At 38.9% G+C, this 22,977-nt stretch overlaps 1 protein-coding gene across 5 annotated transcripts in view; it reads right to left on the bottom strand.

Annotated features, from left to right (window-relative positions):
• The window catches only part of ABCA5 (ATP binding cassette subfamily A member 5), a 111,686-nt gene that overhangs the window by 57,767 nt on the left and 30,942 nt on the right, over positions 1-22,977 (bottom strand). For 2 of the 5 annotated variants that reach the window (XM_032456978.1, XM_032456979.1), the window contains exons 4-5: positions 8,134-8,275; positions 6,826-7,027 (exon numbers count right to left, since the gene is read on the bottom strand). Coding sequence is in view for 1 of the 5 variants with exons in the window: in XM_032456977.1 (XP_032312868.1) it covers positions 2,004-2,044 (41 nt within the window). In the remaining 4 variants the exon portion in view is untranslated. Of the gene's footprint in view, positions 1-2,003; positions 2,616-5,083; positions 5,235-6,825; positions 7,028-8,133; positions 8,276-22,977 lie in introns of those variants that run through there. The other 3 variants (XM_032456981.1, XM_032456980.1, XM_032456977.1) reach the window with 3 other exon arrangements.

Genomic DNA, 22,977 nt, shown 5'->3' with positions numbered 1-22,977 from the left:
AGGGAAATGTTTCTGCAGAAGATAACATACAATGACTAAGCAAAGAAGTCACTTCAATGTCCACTCAGCCTCAGACTTGTCCATTCTTCCAAAGCACAAAGATCCTTCATAAGCGAAAGGTGCTTTCATGCTGTTTTCCTTTTGCCCCTGACCTCTCTCTATTCTAGGTAGGCAGTTCTTTGTCATCATTCTCCCTTAGCCAAAAACGTCCTTTGCCACTTTGTGCCCAGGGCTCTCAGGGAGTACTTTCTACACATTGGCTGGAGACTCTCCTCAAACTGAGGTTGAGGTGATCTACCCCTGTCATCCCTCTCCTCCAAAAAACAATCAAAATCAATGCAAACATAAACTGAGTGAACAGTTTACTCAGTATTCATAAAAAGGAGATAACCACATCTGCATTTTATTTTGATACTTTAAAAAGATTTCTATCTGGAATGAAAATAACACCTCATTAAGAAGAGCTGACCTGTCAAGTGAAATTCCAACCTTAGCTCTTCACCTACTTCAGTCTGGAGTAGTGGGGGGTGTGTACTTATATTTGAAGACGCAGTGCCAACCCTTCGTGACTTCCAGCAGCCTGGCACTATTCTCCCTGCCCCCAACACACACACTCAAAGGGAACGGTCTACAGTAAACCCAATCAGCATCTTCAAACATGTTAAAAGAAAATGGGATCGGTCAACATTTATAGAAACGCCATATCATGAAGGAGAGGCACCAAAATCAACAAAGATGGGAACCAGGAGCTCCTGAAGTGTAGAGTGGTTAAGGGGCTGACCTCTGGAGCCAAATCAACTAGACAAGAATCCTGCCTCGCCACGTACCGGCTTGGAGACCTTGGGCAAGTTACTTAATTTTTCTGTGCTCATCTGTAAATGGAGTAATGACAGTACTCACATCTTTGGGCTGTTAGAATGACCAAAAGAATAAACACACATAAAGCTGAAAATGGAGCCTGGTACATGACAGGTAATTATACCTGTTGATCAGCACTGTCTATAAAAGCAGTATAATGAATATTCTCAAAGGGATATCAGAGAATTTCATATTCATGAAAGCAATTAAGAGAATACTGCTGGAGGACTTGGAAATGAAGCCGACAAATGGAAATAAAATTCTCACTAGAGAGGGTGAAAGGCATCTGAAGGCAAGTTACTGAGTTAGAATGAAGACTGAGTCGAGGAAATTCCCCAGAATGGATGGCAAAAGGACAAAGAGAAGAAAATGACGAATGGAAAATATGCAATCTGTAATGAAACATGCAGATGAATCAGTATTATGAGTGACCTGAACAAACTGATGTTGCTAATATTCGTAAGTTCTAGTCTAATCATGTGAAAACTGTTAAATTTCAATAACTTTGAAATTCTATCTATTAAGTTATTAAAGCAAAACATCTTAAAGAAAACTCAATTGACAGCTTGTTTTCTTCAAGATATGAAACACCTGATTTGGCTGTTTGACAAATAAAGTGAAACATTCCCTTGACACTGATTCTTCATTAACATTTAGTTTAATGTTCATCTAAACAGTAACTTCAAAGCTGTAGTCAGGTTTTCGTTAACTGACACGGTGAACCCTCAGCACCCACACCCCACAGTGTCTAAGCGGGTGCAATCTGAAAAGGGTTATGGGGAATGAATTAAGTGAGGACCGCTCTGCATAATAATAGGAAGGACTAACTCTACTGTAAAAGATTCTTTGCAAACTGCAGGAGCTTAGGAAAATATTGTGCTGCTTCTTCAAGTGTTGAGACCACACTGTCTGTGGCGAGAAGACAGAAGATAAAAGAAAGATTAACTCATACCGGTAAGGTGATCACAAAGTCCCCTCTGCTCACCCCCACCCACCGCTGTCTTGCAGGGTTTGGAAGGGGGAAACGGATGGAGGATGGATGTGAGAAGACAGCACTTTCTACACTGAAGAACTCGGCCAAAGACAAAGATAATGAGACTGTCTGAGCTGAGACCAACCCCTAAGGGTAGGGCAATGAGGCTTACTGGAAGAAAGGTGGGGCTGCTCCCCTCTGCAGAGGTGACATGAAAGTAGTTCTTCTGACGGAAGTGTAGAGCTGAAAACAGGACCACAAAGTTAGAAATGATGTATGGCCAGCAAGGCGACATCTGTAAAGAGTTTAACTTGTCCTGTGCCTTTTCCTGAACCATAAGAAAACCCACATTGAGCACAGAGCTCTAAATTTCCTCTTTCTATACCAGACTTCCCTTAATTATCCCAAACCTTGGAGCCTTATGTGGTGGCATCCAAAAGGGTAAAAGGAAAAGGCAGTAAAGGATGCCCAGCCTGCCTCACATTTAACATTGGCTGTGCCAGTATCGAGGAGTTCACTCACTCGTGGTAGAGCTCACACAGGCACTGGAAATGCAGAGGAACATACAACACTGAAAAGAAAGCAGCTTTCTGAGTAAACAACATATGGAAGACCTTCTCTTTTGCAACGTATATTAGAAGATGATCCTTGAAAGCAGAAGTTAACAACTGAAGTACAATAAAACTTCTACTGGCATATTTTTTAACAAATTGTACATTTTGGAAAACCTGTAATACTTGATAAAGTTCCAACTCAAAGTCTTATCAATGCAGTACCTTTATGACTCTTTAACCAAGCCAACTCTTAACTGCTAAAGAACTATGACACAGAAATAAGGGTACAAAACTATTTTTAAACCTCTTTTAAAGTCACTGTCCATTGCTCCACAGCATACTGGGGAATAAGTTACATTTGTTATAGAGATTTAAATAATGATGAGATACATTTTAAACACCTAATATCACTAAAGGAATAATCATGTATTTAAGTTTCTTTTGGAGGATGGAGAGAATGAAAAGTGCCCAATGAACTGAGAAGGCATCATGAAACCGAAAAGCGAACTGAGGCAAAAGAGGCTCTTGATGACTCTAAAGACAGGCTGGAAAGTGGGTGTGAAATACCTGTGCAAAGTTAGATTAGACACCTGTATTTTGTGTACCCATATTTCCCTGTCTGCGCTTTTCATACCTAAGAATAACTGTTTTAATTGCCTGGCAATCACATATTTCACTAATCCATTCACTCTCCTAATCCCAAACCTCCAAAGCTTCCACTCACAGCATCACCATCAGATCATATATAAGCTTGATTCCTACTTCACTGAGAAAACTGAAGCCATGAGAAGACACTTCCAAAATGCCCCACCATCCCTTCTATCCACCTACCTACAGCTATGCCTGCAGTAACATTTAGACCTTTCAACAATGTGCCATTTCAGCCTAAACTGAAGACTCTTTCTCCATCAGAACTCTAAGCGATAAAAGCTTAAATGGAATCTGGCATTGACGACACCTTAAAGATTTATTTTTTGGAAGAAGAGGTTAAGAACGTATTTGGCAAGTGATGTGAAAGAAACTCCTCCTCTGCTACATCACTGGCTTCACAACTAATAAAAGCACTATTAAAATCAAGACTTTTAACTTACCAGGGGATAAACTATAAATGTTCTCTTCTCTAGTGTTTCAAAACCTGCTGAAGGTAGTGTAATAATAAAACAAAATAATAATCATCAATATGATTTAACCTAAATTTTTATGACAGTATTTCTCACTGAATAGGAAAATAATGCAATAATACCCATGTGACAAGTTATCCAATACCTTTTCTCAAATATAACAGGTTCCTAAACACTTATGCTTAAAATTATTTTAACCCAATTAATTCATACACTAGTAAAAATTACAATTTATGAGAAAACTACAAAATTCTTTTATAAAATCATCCTCTCAAACTCAAGGTCAGAGATTATAAATTGTATTCATTTTGGTACCCGAGGAACATAGTTTAGTATTTGGAATACAAAACACACTCAAAGAAACCTGTAATGTATCAATAAATTTGCTTTTACCCTAAATATAAGATTTCCCTACATTAAATCTTGTTTGAAGGAAAATACTCACACAGCACATATTCAAGGATTAACGCTTTATTAGTTTACTTTTAACCCATACACCCCAGAAGCTCTAACTGCTCTAATAATGTTCTGTTGTATAGAGTCTTCCCTAAAAATGTGTAATATCACTATCTGGGAAGAAACAAAATATAGTGGATAAAGCACCAGAATTTAGAGTCTGGCATCCCTGGGTTGGACTCTCAGCTCTACCTTCTTCCTAGTTGGGACCTTCATAAATGACTTAACCTCACTACCCAACTAGAATAAAACCCCTCCAACTTCAACAGGATGCTGTCAGGATTAAATGAGATAAAACTGAGCCTGGCTCATGGTTGGGAGTCCAATATATGCTCTTTTTCTCCCCTTCTGTTCCTTCAGCGCGTCCTCGATAGAAAGTAAACGTGATTATCTTTATTTTTTTCAGACATTTATTTAAAAATGTCTATTAAGCCACAGGACCATAGAAGAAACCCTTCTTCACCTATTATCGCCTCAAACCGAGATCGATGCCTCCATCCTACCTAGCTTTCGCATCTGCTGAAATATTTTCACGCTTTGAGCTTTTCTCGACGTTTTAGGCATCAGAGCATTTCCCCCCAAATCGTGTCACGAGCTCTGCGCATTTTCATCTCTCCCAAACTCCTTTTAACTAACACGCAGGGTAATGATGATCAGCACGAAGCCCCCAAGGAATAACCAGTGCTAATGAGCCAGCTGTTAAGAGGGAAATTTACTTCTACAACGTTTTCTCCCTCTCTAACGACGCCCTGATGATGGAAACGACCCCGTCCAACCCAAGGCAGCCCGGCCGTGGTCCCGCGGCCGGACGCCCCTCGGCGCCCCGGGCATCCGCACACCAACACCCTGAGAGGGGCCAACAGCATCCGCGACAGGACACGCCGCCAACCGCGTTTCCCCCGACCTCGGGGACCTTGTCCTGCCCCAACCTGGTCGCCGGTTTGGCCCCGTTCCGAATCCAGCTGCACCCCACACCCCAGACCCCGGACCTCTCCTGCTGCCCCTCTTTCGCCGGCCCCTCGGCGGGCCCCGCCGGCCTCCCCTGCTCGACCCCTCACTCCCGCAGCGGTGGCAGCACGCCGGCGAGCCTCAAACGCCGCAGCCCTCGGTGCCCTCCCCACCTCAGGGCCGGAGCCGCAGCGCCGTCAGGCCGAGACGCTCAGAGCCTGGGGGGACCATGCGCATGACGGAGCTCGGAAATGTGTACGGGAGCGCGGCCGAGCGCGCGCGCCCCCGGCGCCGCGGGCCGGCAGTGCGCCCGCGAGGGGAGGGCGCGGCGCCGGAAGCGACACTCCGCCCCCTGCTGGACGCACCTGAGGGCGGGGCTCCCAGGGTACGGAATCCGCGGACGCGCGCGCTCTCGCCGCTCGGCCCCGCGCGGACGCGGGGAGTGCCCCTGGGGGCGGGGCTCTGAGGGGGCGGGGCGAGCGGGGCGCGGTCCCGTGGGCCCGCTTGGCCCTGGAGCCCTGGGAGCGTGGCTTTGTGGCTCAGACCCAGGGCCCTCTGCGGCTTGGGCCTCTTCTGTGGGGACCTCGCCACGCTTCCAGCCTCGAGGCAAAGGAGAAAACAAGGGGCTTGAAGTCAGGGACTCGGGTTTGTCTGCAGTCTCCTAGCGTGTGACCTTCGTCCACTGCCCTCTCCCGTCTGCCTCCCGCGTCACATCTACTTTTAAGAATCCTTTCTTTCCTGTTTCCCGGCTTTTGAACGGTCCTCTCTGAGAACTACATTACGTAGCCCCTCTTCTTCTCGCCGCAGCACGTGGGCTGCAGTGTCCTCATTTTCGTAACTGCTGCCCGGTTCCCCCATCAGACACCGATCTAGGACATCTGGACATTAAGGATGCTTTAGGTTTTGAAGTGTCCTTATGAGAGTCTGGGACACGGCGGATCCTGAATCGTACAAATGGCCTGAGACATATGGCATCTGTGGGAGATTCCATACCGCAGTTATTTGTTTTAATAATGTAAACTGGTGTTTTGAGTTTCATTGTCCAAAGTGACCTAAATGGTAGTAAAAAGTTATTGTAAAGGAAAGAAAAGCTCACAATTGATTTTGCTCACAACAGATTTCTGTATGGCCACATTTCTTTGTACAGTTTTTTTTTTACTTTTGGGGGAATTTTAACTATTTAAAGACTATTTTAAAAATTCTGTCTACCCTGTATAGTATACACCGTGTATATATTTTACTTAGCTTTTCTACTTCTTAAATTTGAACCAGATCTCCGTAACAGTCACTCTGCTAAGTTCTACAAATAAAAAAATCAAGGAAACAAGTTCTATTTCTCCTATCGAATACGGATTAAATAGGAAAATCAAAAAGCTTTAGCAGAATCCATTGGCAGTGAGGATCTGGGCAAAGGGAGATGGAATGTCCTAGTAACTACACCAGAAAACTGAAGAAGTCAAGTGGTGAAAACTATACCTGATATATTTTTCTGTTTTGAAATACCCAAGACATTTTTAGTTAACACATTTAGAAGACTGCATTCTTGATGGCCTAGGATTTGTGGGCAAGTAAGTGAATGGAAGTAAAAAATAAATCTGCTTGTAAAAATGTGTTGCTGAAATAATACATTCGCCCCAATTCTCCAACTATACTTTTCACTGGTAGCCTCCACCTGCTTTAACTTCAGAAGTATACGCATCATTTCCATCACAATTCTTGGCATTTGTTTCCTGAGTTTCTTATCTTTGCAATGTTCTCGGTCATTCAGTCTGCTTTTACTTCTATTCTTGCTTCAAGATAACATGACCAAAATGCATAAAACCCTCATCAACGCAGACAAAATGATCTCACTTTCTTCTCAGCTACACAGATGCTACCATCTTGTTCACATCATTTTGCTTATGGATTGTCTCACCTTCAATTCAATGTAAGTAGTCTGAGATTAAGAGCTTTTTCTTATATCAGTTCAAATTTCCAGGTGTGATGCATCGTGATGGTGTGCAGTAAATGTTGTGGAAAACACTGCTGATGAGAAAACACATGTACAACAGTATGCAAACACTGTTGTCACTATTATCCCCACAAAAACGTCACCAAATTGACTCCTCAAAATCTACCTAATAAAAGAAAAAAAAGATATTAAATTCTTCATATGGATGGATGACAAAGTTACGGCTAGAATATAGTTCGTAGAATAATGTAACAGAGAGAATACTAAAGAAGATCATGTTAAATAAAAAGACTACTGCAAAGTAATGTATTGGCCCTGCCATATTTGACTGTCTCTTTGAGCCAGCTACTTCTCAGACTGCATGTACCTTGTAAACAATTTAGCCACAGCATCTCAATCTAAATTTCCATAGTTACCAGGTCTCAGTACTAAATAAAGCAGCTGTAGGGAAGATGTTCCTTTCCAAGCTTCTGTATCTAGGAAATAGCAAACAAGCCGTACTGCTTGGTTGTCATGGTGGCAACCCAAATCCCCATATCTCATTAACAGATTCCTAGACAAATGAATCACATGGGAATACATAGATCATAGAAGTCGTAGATTGAGATGTAACAAGTCGCCTAGTTGAACAAAATAAATGAGGACAAACCAGAATTTTGACAATATTTAATGCAGGGAAAGAGAATTCAGCTTGCTTGCTATTCTAAACGTAAACCTACATCCTAACCTCCTGCTGGTGAACAATGGATTCTATTTGTGTTGCTTTTTTACTTGCTAAAGACCAACGCCTTACTTAATGGCTTTCTTATGCTATTTTATCCAAAATTAAGAGCAAAACTGCTAAGTTGTTAAGGCATTTTTTTCTTTTCTTTTTTTCACTGAAGTATAGTCGATTTGCAATTTTGTGTTAATTTCTGGTGCACAGCTTAGTGATTCAGTTGTGTGTGTGTATATATACGTGTATGTATGTATTTTTTTCTTATTCTTTTTCCTTATAGGTTATTACAAGCTATTGCATCTAGTTCCCTGTGCTATACAATTGGACTTTGTTGTTTACCTATTTTGTAAATAGTAGTTAGTATCTGCAAATCCTGAATTTGCAATTTCCCAGTTTATCCTTTCCCACCCCCTTCCCCCACCTGGTAACCATAAGTTTGTTTTCCATGTCTATGAGCCTGTATCTGTTATGTTAATAAGTTCAGTTGTCTCAATTTTCTTAGATTCCACATATAATGATATCATATTGTATTTTTGTTTCTCCTTCTGACTTACTTCACTTAGTTTGATGATTTCCAGGTTCATCCATGTTGCTGCAAATGGCCATAGTTTATTCTATTTTATGGCTGAGTAGTATTCCATTGTATACCCGAACTTTGCAGGTGAACAAAAAAATGTCAAGAAACCAACAATTCTTCTGAAACCAAAAAATAATAATAATAATTAGAGAACATTTAATGGACAATAATATCTGTTCCATTGTTAAACTCTGTGGTGCAAACTATATAGTATTATAGAAAAAACATTGCAGGCTAGAGTTACTTGGCATCTTCAAGAGGAAAAAGATGGGGAGATTGCTTTAACCAGAGTGGAGACTGTATTAGAGGACACAGAGAAATAAGCCTGCATAGACTTTTATAAACACAAAATCATCAGTTTACTGAAAAGAATAATCTATAGGCTAAAAAGAGGGCTGACTCAATTGTATATTCTTTCCCTCTTCAGTATGGAAAAGGGACTTGAATGTGGTAAAGGTGAAACAACATAAGAGAACTGAAACTTGAGATGATTGAGGAGACAGAAAGAGAACACCCATCTATTTCAAATAAGTTCATGTTTCCAGGAACAAATTACACCCCGCAGCTGTTTATGGGTAACCTAAGACCTATGGAGTTGCTGATAAGATCAGAGAAACTGTAAAAAATGAAAGAGACAATAGGTCACCGGCTTTAAAAAAAAGAAAATTGGTTAAAAGACACTGAAAACTTTGGAACAGGAAAGTAAAATTCCAGAGTACATAATTAAATATATTTTATGAACATTTAGAACAGAGTTTGGTGGTCACAAAGAACCAGAATAACTAAATTATGGATAAGTCATACTACTTTTTTGATTTGATCTTTGAATTTAAAATAGGAATTATATCAGCATGATATAAGTTAATTTCAGCAAAGCCTTTAATCTAGTCTTTCATGACATTTGTGAATGAGACTCTAAAATAAGGGCTTGACATAATTACAATTAAACAAACTTAAAGTTAGATAACTGTAGCCAAATTTTTGTTTATAATTTTTCATAACTTACATAGGTTAGGATATAGAAATCATTTTCTGGTCAAATCAGAGTATGAAACAACACCTATATAGCACAGAAAATATGATTGAAGACAGAACCGGAAAACAAATTTATTTTAACAATTTGAACTCTGATCTAAAACCTAAAAGATAAAATTTAACAGAAATGTGTAACAACCCCTACATTTCTTCAAGTTGAAAAAAAAAAAACCTGCAGAAATACGAAACAGGATAGTCTGGTGTAGCCATGTAAAAACCATCCAGAGGTTTTAGCCAAGATCAATGGGAGTTAACAGCGTACAGCAGGTAGCTTGCAGTGATACCTCTAACACTTCCATTTTGAAAATACTATGGGCACAAGCAGCTACCCGCTCCTTTCATTTGGGGATCTCCTTGCGAGCATTCCCCTTAGAATTCACTATTCCTCTCGAACAGGCAGAGTAATGCCCCCGTCCACCCAAAGATGTCCACATCCTGATCCCTGGAACCTGTGAATATGTTACTTCACACAGAAGAAGAGGATTAAGTTTGCTAATCAGCCGGCCTTAAAATAGGGAGATTATCCTGGATTATCCGGGTGGACCCAGTGTAATCACCAGGATCCTTAAAAGCAGAAGAGGAAGAGGACTTCAGCAGGTTGTGATATGAGGACTTAACCCACCCTGGCTGACTGTGAAGATGGAGGAAGGAATGGGTAAGAAAGGAAACACATTCTTCCCTAGAGCCTTCGGAAAGCAGCCCTGCCATCCCCTGGTGTTATCCCGGCGTGCACTGTGTGTTGGCCTTCTAACCTACAGAACTGTGACACATTTGTGTTGTTTTAAGTCACTGCGTTTGTGGTAATTTGTTACAGCAGCAATAGAAAGATAATACACTCCTTAAAACTTATTTCCAGTCTCTGCGAGGCAGCCCTGTAATCATTTAGCATCCAAATGTCTTTCTTCTCTCCCTCTCGGTGACCCACACGGGGACACAGAAGGGACAACGAACTATTTATTATTCAGTGTGGATTCAGCAACTGAATAACTGATGTGACTCCATAATCACGGACGCATATTAGCCTCTGTCATCACTAGTTTTATAACTTGTAAAAAAGAATTTTAAAGTACCTGCCTTCTTGCACTCTCTGAGTTGCTTCAAGGAGTTTATGACCTGAGGTGTGTCAAAGAACAAAAGCCAATTATTAAACACATAATATGTGCTAAACACTGGTCTATGTGTGTTATCTGTAGTCATTTTTATTTAATCTCTACAATAACAATATGAGCTATGCTCCTCTGTTTTTAAAACATTTCGTGTTTAATTGTTTAAAATACTTAAGTATTTAGTATTTTAAATAGTATTTTAAAAAAATACTATTTTTCCCTCCACCAAGATAGACAGAAGTACTCTGAAAATTATAAAGCCACAGAGATTACGAGTAAATGGACGTCATGTGCAGAATCAACATACAATGAAGAAAAAAAGGTCTTTTCTACTAATAATTTTCCTGAAAATATTTTCTTTTCTAATTTAAGCTTTGCTGACATTAACTTTCAATATTGGGGGCCCTCGAACATTTCCATCACAGTTATTCTCTTCATTAACCTGTCCATTTATTTTGCAAATAATATTTGTGCCTATTGTATGTCAGGTAATATCCTAAGCCTTAGGGATAGAATAGTAAATGAAGCAGGCATGGTACCAGCTGTTAAAGAGTTTAAACTGTAATGAGGTCTGTAGATAAAACCGTGAGTGACAGTGGAGTGTGGTCATAGCGTCGGGGAGAGAGCAGCCAGTAGGAGGACATACGTGCTTCATCTAATACATACCTGAGAGGTCAAGGAACATTGTCAAGAGGAAGTCACGTCTATATTAAGATCTGAAAGCAACGTAGGAGTTCGGCACAGGAGGGAGGAGAGAATACTCCGGTAGAATACTGTTTGTTACCTTCAGCATTTCAGACTCATCCTCATTTACACCGACTTTCCTTTTCTTGACTCTTTACAAACCCAACTGGATCCTGCTTTAAAGTTCACTCCAAAGTCCAAAGTAACGTTAAGTCCCTGACGTGAAATTTTCAAATGTTTGATATTGAAGCCCATTATCTATAGCCCGTTTTTGCCTGATCCCGTATTCTCTGAAATCAACGATCAAGCAGACTTGTTTGAGACTACTTCATTTCCCCATCCCATCGGAAGATGGCCCACTTTCATTAGCAATCATGATATAAACAAGTGGAAATTAAACAGATGTTTTCTGTATAGATTTTCATTCCTGGGGTTACCTTTTTCGCCACTAGATGGTACTTGTATGTTGACAGATAAGAATGCTGATTCAGTTTGCCTATTGAGAAACTAGTGAAACTAGGCAATCAGAAGATCACAGCACTGAGGAGAGAAGACTGTCCAAACTGAATTTTAAGTGATCCTGGTTCTTAAATTTATCCTTAAAAAAGTAAAACCCAACATCTTCCTTTCCTTTCAGATAAATAAGACAGTAAGAAATTTTAAATTAACGTTAAATACCTGCCTGTCTCCTTCCACCTTATCCCGACTCATGCTTTGTCTTCATTCCTTTTATTTTTACATTCTGGTAATACTGTCTTCTGACACCCTAACCTGGCAAATTGGACTACCTGCTGTTCCCTGTGTGTGCCCTCCACTCTCGCACCTCCTCTTCTAAACTTACACTCTTCCCTCAACCTGGAAGAGACACTTCCTGTCTTCCGAAACTTCCCCCTCCATTATTACTTTTAGAAATCCTATTCTTCAAAGCACATTTCAACTAGCACTTCTTCCATGAAAATTTTCCTGTTATTGCCACAAGAAAATGCCTTATTTTGATTCCCCTTTCATTCTTTGATTAGCTTTATGACTTTGTTTAGTAAGTGTGACATGTATTATTGCAAAGCTGCATGCATATTGATAGCACTTAAAGATTTTCTGCCTGCCTCTTGAGTGCAGAGGTATTTTAGTCTTCTTTATATTTCCTGAAATATTTAGCACAATATTATTTATTGAGTTGATTTGAACAATAATATCTATAAGTTTTATTGTCAAAAACTCTAAGAATCAAAAATGAGATGATGATTCTTAGGGACAGGATCTTGAACAATCTGGATGAAGTTCATTAGCAAGATTCGTGGGACCAGATCATCTTTCTACCTAGAAATGACAGTCATGGCGTGAGATTCCAAAGTTTTAGAAATGATGGATACAGTATAACTATTTTAAAATAAAAAGCTGAGCTCAAAGTAGAGAAAACAAAAGCTTCAGAGGACAGAAATAAAGAAGAGATTCAAAGTCACAGGTAAGGTTCAGGAATTGCGGTTTTAACCCCATGTCAGAGCAGCCCTAGAGCCACTGAATGAGAAGCTGGAACTGAAATCCCTGTATAAATTAGGACCCTAAAGAGGTTTTCACCTTTTGAAGGCCAAGGAAATTGCCAAGTTTATCCTGTACCCAGTTGTCTCAGTTGGCTAAAGGTGGAAGGTGATGGTCCCATGAAAATTGAAAGTCCTATTCTATGGAAGTACAGTTTTACATTATCATTTGAAAACAGAATCCCAAGCCTAGAAGCAGAGAAACTGTCAGGTCCCCAAAAAAGCAAATAAAAAAACCCTCAGTGAGGACACTTGTACAACTCAGGGCACAGAAGAATCCCACAAAAGGAACAATGTTCACTGAAAATGAACTCTCAGTAAAATCCCCACGCCATACAAGGGAACCACCTACCACAAGTGAGAGTCAGCAGATACACTGAATTGAAAAAACAAAATCTGTGCCTTTAATTAATAAAACAACCTGAAAGTGACTACAAAGAATGAAGCAGTTAAAACACAAAGGAAACACTATAAAATAAAAATGAAATAAAAGTACAAGATGAAAACCAGAAATATGTGAAAAAGAATAGAACTCTTTTGTTTCATTAATTCTTTTAACAAATAGTTATTGAACAGCCACAAAGTCTCAGCCCTGTTCTAGGTGCTAGAGATAAAATGGTGAATAAGACGCACAAATTTGCCACTATCATAGAGCTTATATTCTATTGAAAATAAAAAACTCAACAGATGGGTTAAACAGATGGACTAAAAACGGGGGTAGAGATGATTATTAAACTTGAAAATAAATCGAAGAAAATTAGCCACAGGACAGCTCAGAGGTTTTTTTTTTTTTTTTAATGGCATCTACAAAAGTAGTTATGAGATGTGGAAGATAGAATAAGAAGATCCAATAGACACTTCATGGAAGTTCCAAAAAGTGAGAAAAGAGATCATGGAGAGGAGGCATTATTCAAAGAGAAAACGGCAGAGCCTTCTTCAGAAATAAAGACGTGACTCACAGAGTAACACAATGCATCCTCGACAGGACACACTTTTTAAAAGAAATCAGTATCTAGACACTTAATTAAAATTGAAGTGCACCAAAAACAAAGGGGAAAAACTGTAACAGCAAAGCTTAAAAAAAGAAAGTGGGGAGGGTTTAGCTCAGTGGTAGAGTGTGTGCCTAGCATGCATGAGGTCCTGGGTTCAAGCCCCAGTATCTCCATTAAAAATAAATAAACCTATTGACCTTCCCCCCCCAAATGTAAAAAGAATAAACAGATTTTTAAATATGAAAACAAATATGTTTAGGTATATGCATGACTGGGACATGGTGCTGTATGCTAGAAATTGACACATTGTAATTGACTGTACTTCAATTAAATAAATAAATAAATAAATAAAAGAAGAAGGAATACCTAATGAAATGTGTAGAGTGACAAAAGAAATCTCATTGGTAAAAATAAGGTTGAAATAAAATTTTTTAAGTGCTAAGGAAATTCTATTATTGGCTAAACTGTCATTCAAAGTGAGGATGGAAAAAAAAAAGACTTTTGCAGATAAAAATCAATAAAGTTGACCATCCACAGACCTAAGCTGAAAGAACTACCAACAGATGTACTTCAGTAAGAAGGAAATTGAATCCAAAAAGAAGAAGTCAAAAACAAGAAGAAATACTGAACAAAGGATATAATTAAAATGTTGGGTGAAACTAAGTAAGTATTGCTTATAATAATAATAATAATACATTTTAACCAAGAAAATTAAAGCCCTGTTGTACAAAAGAAGGAGAGGTTTAGGGTTGAAACATTTTGTGTTTCTAAATTCTGTTTTTTCTGAGAGGAGTCTATCATCATTGATTAATATTGTAAGATCAAGTACGCATGTTAAAAAATTTCAAAAGAAATCCCCTGTCATGTGTGTTTACCGCATCATTTAAGAATATTCAATTCTGGAATAGAAAACAAAAGAAAGAAACAATTAATAGATTCATAGATATGTTGATATAAAGAAAGTAGAGTATATATACACTGAACATGTGGACAGAAAGGGGTGGAAGGACCAGATATGCACATGAGACATACAACACACCAAATATTCATGGAGATTCACTTTGGCCCCATGTGCTCTGCTCAAGCCAGTTCGATAAACTCTACGGAAGCTCAGCAAGTTATCAGGGCTGAGTTACAACTATGGCCAGATATCGCAGTCCCTGAGTCTGGTAGAGAAATATGAATTGGTTCCAGGCACCTTCCATCTGCTGAATCTTCTTAGCTCACCCTCAGCTGTGGTCCTGACAGCCACAGCATTAGCGGGGAGAGCTGATGCAGAAAAAATGGGAGATCGGACACACGAACATTTCCTAATGCATGGTTCAGGTAATTTAGTCCTTCCCTCTCAGGTGCAGCCTTTCCTAAGTCACTATTAACCTCTTCCTTCCCTTTTCCCTTGCCTCTTGCAATTGGCTTTAAATGGGTTCAACAAACCATGTGATTTCAGCATCTTCCTTTTCTCTGCGAGCCTTCCTGGGTGAATCCTTTGGTAGTGGCCTTAGAGGCTCCCATTGCATCAAGGTAATTCCCCACTGACATACCACTAAGAAGTGGAGACAAACATGTAACTCATAAATGAAGAAGGGAGGAAAGGGGAAAGGAAAAAGCTCACTCAAATGGAAGGCAAGAAAGGACTAACGGAAGTGAAGAAGTATTTTAAAAATTAGACTTGATTACCTTTTTCTTTATTTCAAGGACGGACAACCAACGTTTCATTCACATGCCTACACACATAGTTCGGTAGTGGCTGAATGGGATACCAATTAAGAAGGATTCTAAAACCAACCCTCTTAGTGAAAGAAGAGTGCCCTCATCTATCAGCAATGTCTGCCAAAAGGCCCTGGAAATGAAAAGAAATAATATGAGAAGCACATTATTTGCCTTTCTCGGTCCAAGTTTTCTAAGCTTAAAAAAATCACCACTAATTCATAGATATTTTAACAATTCAGTTATAACTTCTTTCAGTGTTTTTTTTTTTCTCAGTTGGTGCTATTGTGCCTAAATCTTGTACCTATCCAGAATAAAAGTAAATTTATATGTTATTAAATAAGAATATTTACTATATCCACAAGTGCATCAAAATCATACGGTAATACACACACACAGACACACACAAACACACACACATATATATAATGTATACACATATATACATATATATATTGCTGCTACATAAGAAAGAAGGTACAATGCTATGCCTATATCTGGCAAGAAATTTCAGCCATTATTCAAATGAATTGTACAAACGCTCATTGAGTTCCTACCGTGACACATGCAAGGCACTCTACGATAGCAAAGCCTAGTTCCTGCCCTCCAGAAACGTAATTACAGTGAAGGCGAAATCCATGTACACAACCAGCTGTCAAACAGACCATGATGTCAGTAGATCCTAAATCTAGCTGGGCATCAGGATCATCCAAGAAGCTTTTTCAAAACAAATTGAAGTACATTTAACATATAATATTGTATAAGTTTAAGTTCTACGACAGGTCAATTTGATACACTCATCTATTGCAGTATAACTGCCACTGTGGCATTAGCCAGCAACTCTTTCAATTCACATCACGTAGTTCTTTCTTTTTTGTGGTGGGAATAATTAAGATCTAGTCTCTTAACAAGTTTGATGCTTATAATACCATATTGTTGCTTTAACGCATGAATCGTAATTAAGCTGGGCACAGAACTCTTGCGTCACACCCTTTCCCCCTCAAAACTTCGTAGGCACATCTGCATTGTTATTATCTGAACAGTTTGAGAGTAAATTGCATACATCATACCCTCTACCCCTAAATATTATGGTGCGTATTACTGAAGAGCAAGGATAATCTCTCACACATACGTAATTATTACTTTGCTTACTTTCAGTCTTCCTTCTAAAAATACGAGCCCTATAGGAGCAGGAACGACTTCCTTGTTGGTCCCTGCAATATTCCCAGGGGCTGGAACAGTACCTGCCATTTATAGAACAGTGGTAGGCAGCAAACATTTCTATAAAGGGTTAGAGGTATGTATTTTAGGCTTTGTGGGCCAAGAGGCAAAATCCAGGACATTCTATGAACTCTTATATAACAAGGGAGAAAACAAATTACCACAATTTTTTAATTGATGGAATTCAAAATATAATAATAATAATTGAATACAATTTGGGGTAATACTACAGGGCTGGGTTAGGGAGGTGGCAGAGGGTAGGCAGCAGGGCTTGGCCAACAGAGGATCAGTGAGGCAGGGATAGGCCTTTGGGAGAGGAGGCAGCAAGGGGAAGGGGACAGATAGCAGATGCTGGGAGCCCCACCCTCACCCCAGTCCTAAGGGGGTTCTCAAGTGTTCTGCTTAGTTCTCTGAAGAACTAAGGCGGCTTCAGAATGCTCTCCATCAGTGGGAGTCTGGTGAGGGAGTGGGATCCAGGAAAAAGTTAAAATATGTAGATGAGAAGGAAGGTGGTAAAGGGCAGGAAAGTAGACCTGCTCTCTGTAGCAGCTGAGAAACTGCTGTAGCAGGAAAGAAGCCACGCTCAATACATAAACTTGTAAGCTTGGCTGTGCTCCAGTCAAACTTTATTTATGGATGCTAAAATGTGAATTTTGTACAGTCCTCTTATGTCCCCAAAATATTATTTTTCTTTTTGCTTTTTTCAATTGCTAAAAATGTGAAAAGTCGTTCTTAGCTAGTTGGCTATACAAAAACAGGATTGGGGCTGGATTTGGCTTCTGTAATAGATACTCAAATGGAAGGAAGAAGTAAAGTGTTAAAGAGAAAAAAAATGTCATGGTGAAATCATAAGTCATATACAAATACAAAATGAACATATATCAAAGATTTTATTTAACTCATTAAATAATGAGAGAAATCAGATGCTACAACTGGCTCAAAGGAGAATTCTAACAATGCACACACACACAGACACACATACACAATAAGAAATGCTGGAGTAAATTTACTCATGGATGCAAAAGTGTTCTGTATCCACATGGCGATGATCTTTGTATTCATCTGCACAAAATTCATCTGCATTCCTCCAACTTCTCCACAACGTACAGAGTTGTAAACCAGCTCATAGACAATGAGAGGCCCTGGACCCTTCTATTCAGAGCTACATCTGGGAAAATGAGATCACTTACCCATGAAAAAAATCAAGAACCATGAAATCTTAAGCACGTACTGGTTTCAAAATAACAAATTCATACCTTGTGCTGTTTGACAGGGACTGCTAAACTTCATTTGTATCCAGTTTGCTTACAAAATACAACATTTTAATAATAGAGTAGTCACAGAAGCATTATATTCCAACTCCTCCGTCACAAGAACACTGCCTGTAGCCTACAAGACTTTTTGTGTAGGATCGGGGGTAATAAAGTGGCTCTCAAGACAGAGATTCAAATCACAGTTCTGACACATACTGGCTGTGATCTTGAGGGAATAAATTAGCATCTCTCAGTCTCTTTATCTGTTAACTGGAAATAATAATAGTAACTATTTCACAGGGCTGTTAAAGGAATTAAATGATGTAATGCCAGTGGCATATTTAACATAGAGAATAATCACACTATACAGTTATTATTTTTCTTTTAGATCAGGGCTGACTAACCTTTAAATTGTCTAAGATACATATTGTTTTGGGCAGTTTTGATAAAGCTGTGAGCTGCTATCTTATGGCATATTTCTGTATCATTAGAGAAGGTTCCCTTTTCTGGGGGAACTCTGATCCGAGCTCTAGATCCGAGCTCAACTATAGTGATGTGGAACTGTGGCTCTCCTGAGTTACCCCATTATCAGACGTATGCACGTCAACAGAAACAGGAGAAACACCACCTGATTTTCTGTAAAAATCAAAATGTTCTTTGAATTAGACACAAGTCTTTTCTAAAAGTCTCCACTGAAACTGTGAACATTGTTTTCCACTTGCATTCAATCGTATTAGATTCTAATATTTCAAAAAATCATCTTTTTCTGTATGACTGTTAAAAACTAGCACTTCCAACACTACAGTGGTCAGAGAAAGAACTACATTTGAGCCTAATTTCATTCCAAGTATATTACACACACTTAATTACATATTTTCAATTTAAAGAGCATTAGACAATTAAGAAATCAGAATTGTTAAAACTGCACTTCTAAATTGAACAAAACAAGCATCACTAAAATCTTTTCTTAAGGAACCACAAGAGGATTTTTTTTCCCTGAAATAGAACGTTTTTCTATATGAAGAACTGGCATTTTTACCCCACACCCTACCCACTCATCACTCTGCTCAAATTATCATTTCAGGTCCCCAACCCAGTGGTTTGTTGTTATTGTTGTTGTTCCTCTCTATGGTAGGTGAGAACCAGCAATGATGCTGTAGAAATAACATTAAGATGCAAACTCGAAGCTCGTAAGAAACACTTTCTGAGCTGAGGGCATTTCTCGCTGGGTTTTCCATAAAATGAAAGTCCATTAAGATTGACTTTTGAAATACCCTCTGTTTGACATTGGATCACCCTCCTTTGCCCACTTGGTCAACCCAGGTGAATTTAATTTTCTCTTTTCTTTGTTCGATTATCAACTCTGCAGGCACTCCTTCCATGGAAATCCACACAGCTTTAAGAGGACCCAGTAGGGCAGAACTGCCCTTGAAATGCTAAAATGGGGAAAACAGCTTGAGAATGTTATGAGGCAAGGCAGACTGACGTGAAAGATATTTTCATCTCCACTTACTTGGTGCCAACTCAGGGCAAAGTTAGGAAACCAGTGCACAATGTGCTGTAAAGTAATACTGAATGGAACAGGTGAGTTAAGAATGGAGTAAGAATGGAAAAGTGAGTCAGACCTCAAGTCACACCATTGTGAATTTGTCTTCAAGATAAACTGTCAGTGGCAATAACTGGCGAGTTTCTGTTACTATTTAATAGTAAACTAATTTATGCGATGAATATCTGCATTCTGTGCAGAGCACAGGACAATGTTCTTAGTATAATAGTAGGAGAAAAGTGGAATTTAGTTCTCAATTTCAAACTATCATTTAAGTTAGTGATTTCTGTTGCAAGCTGAAGGGAAGAAAATTATTGTACAGGAAACATTAACAATTTAGGGTGAATACTGAAGAAAAGAGAGGGCTCTGCTAGTAAGGGCTTTATTTAAAAAGTTCCTGAGGCAGAGTGTAGTTTGCTTCTGTGACCATTTTTCTATACCACTATTTTCTAACAAAAATGACATCTTTCTTTGCAAAATATGTGAAGGCTTCACATTGAAGAAAGCCTATATCTTAGGTCTTTGATTGTCAATCCAATTAATGCATGGCCTTGAAACCATCTCTGTCTCCTAGTTCCTAGTTTTTCATTTCCATGAATATAAAAATGCAAATAATAAAATAACAGAAAGGTCTTATTTTTAACTTTTCTTATGTGTTTGTTTGCTTTCTTTTAGGATTCTTGAGTGGAGATTTTTATCTCTATGAAGTATTACTAACCCTGGGAACTGCAAAATATAGTGGTATATCCATGGGGCAATGCCATAGAAGTTAAGTCTATTTTGATGAAATAAAATTTTAGAAGGATAGATAGATAGACAGATAGATAGATGATTGATAGATATATACATCCTAAAAGAACCAATTAAAAAAATTTTTTGAACGTGCTGGTGAGGGTACCAGGCAATAGGGCTCCTTACACACTGCTGGAGTAGTGTATATTGGTTACAACTTACTGGAAGGTAATTTATCAATATGTTTCAATAACTTTTAAAATGTTTGCATCAGTCTGCTCAGTCTGCCATAACAAAATACCGTAGACTGAGTGACTTAACCCAGAGAAACTGAATTCTCACAGTCTGGAGGCTGGAAGCACAAGGTCAAGGTATAGCGGGGTCTGTTTCTGGTAAGAGCTCTCTTCCCGGCTTGCAGATGGCTGCCATCAACCCTTGTGCTCACGTGATGGAGATACAGATTTCTCTCACTCTCTTTTCTTATAAAGCCACAGTCCAGTGGGATTAGACTTACCCTTATGGTCTCATTTAATCTTAATTACCTCCAGATACAGTCACAGTAGGGGTAAGAGCTTCAATTTATGAATTGGAGGGGGACACAATTCAGTCCATAGCAACGCTCATATCCTTCCACCCATTAATTCAACTTCTAGGAACCTATCCTCTGTGTGGTATGAGGTGGGAGTGTGTATCAGGGAGCAGTACTGGAACATAGACCTAGATGAAAGCTTAAAACTATTCCTTGTATTATTTGTAATTTTAGGCTAGGAAAACAAACACAGTGTTCAAAAAATAGTATTAGTTGAGTGTGTTGTGGTACAACATTAAGACAGAAATTTTAAAAATCAATGGAAGTGTGTAAGTCTTTTTCTAACCATGGGAAATGCTCATGTTATAAAGTGTAGGATGAAAAATTATTTATGATTATGATATCAACTATGTAAAATAAATGTATAGATGCATAGAGAAAAATCCTTAAATTTTCTAAACACATTTCTAGCTTCAGTGGAAATAAAAACGAAATCTATACAAACTACTAGATATGAAATAGAAAAACAACAAGGTCCTGCTCTACAGCACAGGGAACTATATTCAGTATCTTGTAATAACCTATAATAAAAAGAATATGAAAAAGAATATATAAATATATGTTCAACTGAATCACTATGATGTACACCAGAAATTAACTCAACATTGTAAATCAACTATATACTTCAATAAAAAAAATGTTTTTAAAGATGAATCTGACCTTATGTTGCTGAAGAAAGCTCTTTCCTACTCCTTATCCTTAAGTTGGATGTGATCCCTTCTGAAATTAAACTTTTGTTAGTATTACAAAAAATTCAACCTGATACTTTAACAAGACTTTTGCTCTTGTGGATTGGTTTTTCTTCCATTGACACCCTTGCTCCTAATCCCCTCTAGTCCTTCTATATGAGCACATTCAAAAACAAGTGGTATAAGTATTTGCAGGGATAAGTGATAAGTGCAAATACCTCATAATTATTTTATGTTTTACCCTTATAAGATTTAATAAGTAGTCTTGCTTTTTTTTTTTTTTTTTTTTACTTAGTTGCAGTCCTTGGTACTTAGTAACCAAGAAAGTATGCTGGCTCATTCTTAAATAAATGCATATATATGAAGAACACATAGGCAAGAGCCCCAAACTCAAGTGTTTGTAATGATAATTTATTTTTCTGAATATTTAATCTCTATAGAGTCCACGTTTTGTCTGCTGGCTGAAAATTTAATCTGACAAATGCCAAATAAAGTCAACTTCAGTAATTTACCACTGCATTCAGGTTTAACATAGGCTGTAAACCCAGGACTTTGTATCTTATTTCCTCCCCAATGTAAATTCCATGGTTCGGGGAATAGTGATGTGCAGGTTAGAGGGGCTCGTCCAGCAGGGAAGACTTCGGGTCTGTTTTCATCCTCTCTCTTCCACTGGCACCTACTGGGAGGCAATGTCAATTCAGGTCGTTGATTTTGGCTCCCCCTCCTGCTTTCATCTCCTATAATTTCCTCATCACTTCAAGTCCGTAAAGTTCATGTCACGTTCTCTTCATCCCAAACAGGTCCACAATCTTCCTGCCCTTTGCCATTTTGATGCCCTTTGCTGAGAAGGGAAAATTTTAGGATGCACCCCTGTGCTATGTCAGACTCCAGTAAGACTTCGGCAGCCACCCTGGACCTTCTCCACCCAGAGACTCCGTGACACAATTCTTTGACAAAGTTCAGCCACTGAACTTTGCTGGGTGGAGAGCCTTCCTTCATTGACTTGCCACATCCTTGGGCTTCACCTGAGCAGCAAGACACGTAAGTCCTTTCTATTCCCTGAGGTTCAAGTCCAGAACTGTTCCATTCATAAGCTGCTCAGGGACAATTTATGAGGAGACAGGGTAAAGGAACTTGAGTCCACTCAAACCAGACACTCTTTCTCCCCTCTTCCAAAGAGACTCCTCTCACAGTTTGGGTAAACTTGATCAAGTGGAGGGTGGGGATGACAGCACTTTGGCTCTTTATTCTCTTCCTCTCCCATTTATTATTCTTAAATTTTAAATTGTGATACATTTGAAACTCAAACCGCTACTGTGTTTCCAAAGCCCAGTTCTGAAAACTAAAAATCTAGAATTCTAAGAATATTTTCTCATGTGTGTTTCAAGAACTTATCTTCGAGCTCAAATGCCACGAATTTGACGGTTCCATCTCTACGCCTAACATAATAAGCAGTTCAGATTTCACAGGGTGGCTCACAGGGGATGAGAACCACCTCAGTAAATAACTCAAACTTCACATCCAAGACCTCTACCCATTTATTCAACATTTATTTGTTAAGCACCTATTATGTGCCAGGCACTGTCTTAAATACTGACGTGTATATTGTAAAAGTCAGAAATACAATTGTTCATAACATAATTTCATAATGTTTATAAATTTCCTGAAACAAGTGGTGACCTAGCCATTGACTGTACTAGATTAAATCATGAGTGCGTAAAAACCGGGCAAT

The sequence above is a fragment of the Camelus ferus genome, chromosome 16, assembly GCF_009834535.1.
Source record: "Camelus ferus isolate YT-003-E chromosome 16, BCGSAC_Cfer_1.0, whole genome shotgun sequence".
Lineage (NCBI taxonomy): Eukaryota > Metazoa > Chordata > Mammalia > Artiodactyla > Camelidae > Camelus > Camelus ferus.
Note: the sequence above shows the minus strand (reverse complement) of the source record. Positions and strands in the feature narration are given on the sequence as shown.